Source organism: Procambarus clarkii, chromosome 34, assembly GCF_040958095.1.
Source record: "Procambarus clarkii isolate CNS0578487 chromosome 34, FALCON_Pclarkii_2.0, whole genome shotgun sequence".
Lineage (NCBI taxonomy): Eukaryota > Metazoa > Arthropoda > Malacostraca > Decapoda > Cambaridae > Procambarus > Procambarus clarkii.
The window spans coordinates 12,376,150-12,382,748 of record NC_091183.1 but is presented as its reverse complement, the minus strand read 5'-3'; the positions used below and the strand labels follow the sequence as shown (position 1 = coordinate 12,382,748).

The 6,599-nt window shown below is 33.9% G+C and overlaps 2 protein-coding genes across 2 annotated transcripts; both read right to left on the bottom strand.

Moving 5' to 3' along the window:
• Positions 1 to 402: 402 nt before the first annotated feature.
• LOC138370999 (putative leucine-rich repeat-containing protein DDB_G0290503) lies at positions 403 to 5,338 on the bottom strand. Its single transcript, XM_069335642.1, has 3 exons — positions 5,084 to 5,338; positions 1,759 to 3,001; positions 403 to 410 (listed from the first exon to the last, which is right to left on the bottom strand). The coding sequence occupies exons 1-3, from the start codon at positions 5,336 to 5,338 to the stop codon at positions 403 to 405; spliced, it is 1,506 nt and encodes a 501-aa protein (XP_069191743.1).
• A 164-nt stretch (positions 5,339 to 5,502) lies between these two features.
• On the bottom strand, positions 5,503 to 6,509 carry LOC123753052 (death-associated inhibitor of apoptosis 1-like). Its single transcript, XM_069335604.1, has one exon. The coding sequence runs from the start codon at positions 6,388 to 6,390 to the stop codon at positions 5,512 to 5,514; it is 879 nt and encodes a 292-aa protein (XP_069191705.1). The 5' UTR covers positions 6,391 to 6,509; the 3' UTR covers positions 5,503 to 5,511.
• Between the last annotated feature and the right edge of the window lie 90 nt (positions 6,510 to 6,599).

The window sequence follows — 6,599 nt, the reverse complement described above, 5'->3', positions numbered from 1 at the left end:
TAGGATATGACATAAAATAAAGCTTGAAAATATCAACAATGTTTTCGTTATTTTTTGGGAATTGCCTGCTGATCTTCCTTAGACTAGTACAACGTAAAGTCCCAGTTCTGACTAAGCACTGTGTCAGCTGAGCCATATATAAGTATTCGTGGCCGCCGGCCATCCACTGACGGCCAGTTCTGACTAAGCACTGTGTCAGCTGAGCCATATATAAGTATTCATGGCCGCCGGCCATCCACTGACGGCCAGTCACACACTCTTCGCTGCTCTTCCAAAGAAAAAAAAAAGTGGTACGAAAAGCTCTCTTCAGAAAGAACTCACGCTGTTTCCTCAGATGGAATTAGAATGTAAGCTTATTCCTCATACAAATATAATATGTGATATTATTTTTTCTCAAAAGTATCAGACACCTGATGAAATCCAAAACAATTAAAATATACCTTGTCATTTGAAATCTCGGTTAATTACAAGGTTAGTAATGCCTGTGTGAAAATTGGCCATAACACCAAAGATCCTCATCGAGTTGATTTGGCTTATTACACACTGGAGAATGGTGGCAAATCTTTACAAACTCACACTTACTATGAACTTGAACCCCTTTTCCAATCTCTGATGTCTCTTATTTTTTTATTTTTTTTTTTAGGGGGGGGGGGAGGTATTTACAAAATTCCTTTCTCTAATGAGTTGACTGCTTACCATCGACATCCTCTTATTTATTTTCAACTATTCCTCCCCTTATAGTGTTTATATGTCTATCCTTTAGATTCTTTTTCTCTGTTAATGCCTCGACTTGTCGCCTGCCTTGAGTCTTATCTTTTGTCCTTTGTTTTGCGTCTTTTAAGTTCGTTTTATCTCTTTTTTGTGTGGTTGTTTTCTCAACAGTTTCAGGCGAAGAAACTTTCTGAGAAGCGATTGCTTTTAAAATGCTGTCATCACCCAATACACTTTTGTACTTAACTTTTAGGTTTTTAAGGAACCACGATTTTTCTGCTTCCATATTAGCCTCGTGTAATAACGCAATCGATTTTAAATTCTTCTTTTCGTTATCGATAGACACTATTTGATTATTATCCTCATAGTTGCTTATAAAATACGTACCATTTATCAGTGTTAATTTATTAATATTGTATAGAATTGGGAAAACGGGTGCTATTTCTATAGCTTCATTTATCATCGGTATGTTCAATATTTCAGATAGCATATCTTTGTGGTTATACATTTCTCTTGAAAAATAAAGGTTTAATTGAATGGAACGCCGAAGAATATTATCGTTTATTACCGTGACAAGATTCTTATAGAACTGGGCGCAGAATATAAATTTGAAGATATGATTTGAAAGTGAAATAAATAATTGCATCATTTCAGATTTCGCCATTTCATTCTTGCAAAACATTTTTCTCATTGAGAGTTTTTCGAATGCTGATCTTAAATACTTATTGTTGCATGTCCCGGCCAAGTAAGCATCGAGCTGAGTAGTGACAGCTTGGATGATTAATGTGAATTTATTCATTTGAGTTTCTTCATATTCTATGGGGTCCACCGAAGTCTCATCATGGTTAATCATCGACAAATGCATTCTTGTCTCACTTAATTCTGAAAGCATTTGTTTGTTGGAATCCTGGAGACTAGCATTTGTCTGTTGAATGGTCAACAGGTTAGAAGTTATTGTTTCATTTTCTTCTTGTAAGGTCTTAACATGTAAATCATTTTGTTGTTGTAAAGCCAGTATTTCATGAATATTATCAGAAGGGGACTTACGAATCACGTTCAAGATAATGTAATAAAAGCGTTGTACATTATTTGCATTCAAATCTTGCCTTATTTCCTTCTGGAATAATGTATATAGAATAGTAACGAATGCATAAACTTTTATAACTTCCTCATTCGTTCCTTTATGATCTTTTTCCAGGTCAACAATTCGTTTGGTTATATTTTCTTTAACTAAAACTATTGATGCCACCGCATCTATTAACAATTTAGCAACATAATTAGGTTCGTCTAATTGACGTTTTAAATGATCATTTTCATTTACATAAGGTATTATTTGACGTTCGTGTTCATATACTGTTTCATCGATAATATTAGTTTTAAATTTTTCTAATATTTGATTAAATAAATTTCTTTCTTCCTCGTTAGTAAAAATATTAAGAATATTATTATTTTGGCGTAGATCATTATTATTAATATAATTTAAACGGGAAATCCTATCTCTAATGTCCTTTTCACGTTCTTCGTGAATGTAGTTATCACGTTCGGTATTTAACTGATGAATGAACTTATTTATTATTGCTTCAATTTGTGATTTTCCTGTTGCTTTTGATTCATTATCATCATTTAAAGGAAATATGCTTGAAAAACAATGAATTATATCGCTATTCGATAATGTAGGTTTTGTATAAAGTTGCTCTAATGTTTCAATATTATATTTATTTGCTTCATTTATATTCTTTACTAATGTATTATATTCATCATACTTTATTTTTTTAGAATTTTCACAATCTAGTAGTTTTTGTTGGCATTCTTGAACATAATTGTTTTGGGATACTAATAAATTATTATATTCTTTTTGGTCTGATTGTTTATCATAGTTGCATTTTTGTAAGGCTTGTTGGCATTCCAGAAATTGTATATTCTGGATCCTTATATCGTTTTCACATGCAGCTAATTTTAGTTGGTATTCCTTAAGAGACATTAAATTTGTATTTATTTTCCTATTTAATTCTTCTTGTTGTTGACGACTTATACTAGTATTATTTGAATTTATTAAATCAGTTAGTTTTTCTTTTTCATCAGCTAAGTCTTTTATTTGTTTGTCTTTGTCTTCGGAGATATGTTGAAATTGTCTATCTTTCTCATCTAACATAATTGCATATTCTGTTTCATACTGTTTCTTTTCATTATCGTATTGGATTCTAAGCTTCATTTGATTATCTTGAAGAGTTGAATTTTCCTTCTTTAAATTCTCTATTTCATTTTCTTGGTCTCCTAATTTCTCTGTAAGCTGCACAATAGTAAGTTCTAAATCTCTCACATTTGTATTTAAATCTGTTATTGTGGCATCTTGATTTCCACATTTAATTTCTAATTCACTTTTTTCATTCTCACATTCATTACATTTTTTATTCAAAAGAGCTATTGTTTGTTTTTGTTGATTCTGACTCTTAAGAGGATATGTTTCGGTTATTAATTTAATATATCGATCAGAGATAGTAAACAAATGAAGCATTTTATTCAATAATAGAATTATTCTTTTATCATCATCATTCACAACAACAAAATTGTTAATAAGAGTTTTTATGAATATACGTTCTCTCAAACCCGAGGAACCATTGTCTGGGAATGTTATAGTATTCAAGATTATTTTAACAATTTCACTCATTTTTTTTTTAATTATTGATTTAATATAATTCTACGATCAGGTGACAATTACCTGATTCTCATAGAAATTGTAGGGGACGGTGGGTGTGTTGAGTAAGTAGGAGGAGATAGTGGTTTCGGAAAAGGAACTTTTTTGGATGCTCCATTCCCTTATACTCCTTCTCAACATAGAAATTTGTTTCTCCTGTTCTTTAAACATTTCATACAAAACTGACAAATTTTGTTGAATAATATGGTTTTCATGTTTCAGCTTATTAATATTCAGCAATAGTTGCTGTTGTGTTCTGGGTCCTGCTAAATTCGGAGGCAATGGGTCCACTGGAACTGTAGCAGCGAAAGTGGATGTTCTGCCTGAGACACGTACTAAAGACCTTGACAATTGCATGTCATCAAATTCATATGGTGCAACCATTATGAAAAACAGTATGTGCTCTCTTATTTTATATGATCAATTGTTATCCACTTCCCTAGAAAGAAACTTCCAACAGAAAAAGGGTGGTTGTAGACCAGTTGATGGACAGATTGGTTGGGTGGTTGTAGATCAGTTGACAGACAAGTTGGTTGATTGGCTTGACTAGTTTGTGGAATGGTTGTTTGCTTCTTCAGTTCCGCCAGAGATTGAGTAGTACTGCTTGTTTGTTCACTTTCACTGTCTAGAAAGTTATATCAAGAGGTAGTATGTAGTGTAGCGTGCTTGGATTGCGACAATTAATCCATAAACTGTGTTCTGCTGCAGGCTACCTTAGTGACACTTTTATACTACCTTAAAGACAAAAAAAAAATAGAAATATCTATTTTGAAAGGATACACACACACACATTGGTATAACTAAACTACAACTTTTCCTCATCTGAGATTATATCTGGGGAGTGGAATAATATTTCGTCAATAATAATTATAAGGTATTTATTATAGGAATAATAAGATTTGAAATTCATATATTTCCAGCCGGGTTGATAGATAGGATACATTATGTTATGTAAATGGTCTAAAATCATCCTTATTACTGTAGGTGTGGACATATTTTTGTATCCAAGTATTGCTCTCGAATCGTACATATCATATCATTATCACACATCTAAAACATTCTTTACTATGATATAATTGCTTTAATAGTATATTTTATCTCAGCTCTGCAAATTGGACATGTGGATATGTTTGATGCACATTTGAAACAAGTGCATATGTGATTACAAGGTAAAAACATTAACTCACTCTCATTCTCCATACAAATCTTACACTCAATCACTCTGTGTCTAATTGTACCTTCTGACTTTAGGAGAGTGGCAACTTGATCAGTTATTTTACCAAATAATGGTTGTGGGTTAGAATCACCAGACATTGGTGGGCTTGGGACAACATCAACTTCAGTCAATGTCAATTCATCAACTATTGTAGATTCTACTTCAGTTCCATCAGACATTGGTTGGCTTGGGACAACATCAACTTCAGCCAATGCCAATTCATCTACTATAGGCTGTATTAAAGTTGTAGATGATTCTACTTGTTGGTTTTGGTCAGAAGCCAACTCAGTTCCATCAGACATTGGTTGGCTTGGGACAACATCAACTTCAGCCAATGCCAATTCATCTACTATAGGCTGTATTAAAGTTGTAGATGATTCTACTTGTTGGTTTTGGTCAGAAGCCAACTCAGTTCCATCAGACATTGGTTGGCTTGGACAACATCAACTTCAGTCAATTGCCAATTCCATTAAAGTTGTAGATGATTCTACTTGTTGGTTTGTGTCAGAAGCCAACTCATTTCTATCAGATATGGCTGGGCTTGGGACAACATCAACTTCAGCCAATGCCAATTTATTTACTAGACATTTTCTAACTTCGTCTTCCATGTACTGTAAGACTGCTTCAATAAATGACTCAATGTCAAAGAAAGGTAACCCCTTCTCTTTGAGTTGATTATGATACGTTGTCATCACATGATCTTCCTGGAAACCCATTGAAATAAGGTGCTTAGTTATGTCTAGTTCCTTAATAAGTTTGTGTTGATCTTCATTGATATGGGTTATTGAAGGGTTTGTCTCATAAGGTGGCCTTTCCCCTTGAACCTGAAAAAAAATAAAGTTAATGTTACAAATGGCTTTATAAAGATTACAATAATAATAGTCAACCTTCATTTCAAGTTACTTAGCTGACATACCTGATCAATGAATTCTTTTCCTTTCATCAAGAAGAGGAAGGTACACTCTGGGTACCAGCGAGCATGTTCATCCCAAGGTATATCATCAGTTTCCCAGTTTCGAAGTCCATTCCCACAATGATAACAGCGCACATGATCACTTAAACCACAATAGAAGAATCCAGCTTCTGACAATTCAGTTGGTTTCTGTGTTACACGTTCAGGCCAATTGTTAAAGCTTGCTAGGCGACTTTCAAGTGTTAAGTAGTCTTTTCGCTTGGCAATGGTATGTTGGTGAACTCCATTGTCTGTCATAGGACTTAGACCACAGACATCTATTCCATTGTCTGTCATAGGACTTAGACCACAGACATCTATTCCATTGTCTGTCATAGGACTTAGACCACAGACATCTATTCCTTGTCTATAGGACGAATTTTTACTATTTCTCAGTGGAATGGAATAACCCTCGAATTTTTCATTAAATATCAGTGGAAAATTTCCCACTGGTTGGTTTCGAATGAATTGACAATGGGGAAAGTGCCGCTGATGTTCGCCTCTGGGAGTGTCTCCTCTTTCCCAGGAACCAACAATGCCTCGACAAAAGACACAAGCAACGTGGTCATTTGTTCGCAGATAGTAAAAGCCATCACGAGCCAAATCAGATGGTTCTAACCATTCAAGTGGCCAATCTATGTAGGTATCCAAACGTTCCTTTTCAAACCGTAAACTGTCATATGAATCAAACTTCTTAGAAATAGATCTTTTCACGTTCTGATTAAATGTGCATTCTGGTTTCTCTTTCTTATGTAAAGCAATGATTCTATTTTCATCTTTGTTTACGTTCGTGGCATCAATTTGAAAATGGCACATTGAACATTCTAAAAGATTTGCTTTATGAGTATAATAGAAACCCGCCTTTGCAAGTACATGACTGTTTACACTGAAGTTACAGTCCTTAAAAGTCTCCAAACGATTTTTTTCTTCTCTCATTGCTATGAAAACAAAATGTGAGTGTTGTATTAGACTGACTAGTTAGTGACTGAGAGAGGCATCTCTCTCTCTCTCTCTCTTTATATAAT

Bases quoted from the DNA above. Each gene is read 5' to 3' on its own strand.
- LOC123753052 (XM_069335604.1), bottom strand. From the start codon at position 6,390: ATGTGCCATTTTCAAATTGATGCCACGAACGTAAACAAAGATGAAAAT.
- LOC138370999 (XM_069335642.1), bottom strand. From the start codon at position 5,338: ATGGGTTTCCAGGAAGATCATGTGATGACAACGTATCATAATCAACTC. The intron at 3,002-5,083 runs GCAATTGACTGA...ACTATTGTGCAG, and splicing joins CTACAACTTTAATGGAATTG to CTTACAGAGAAATTAGGAGA.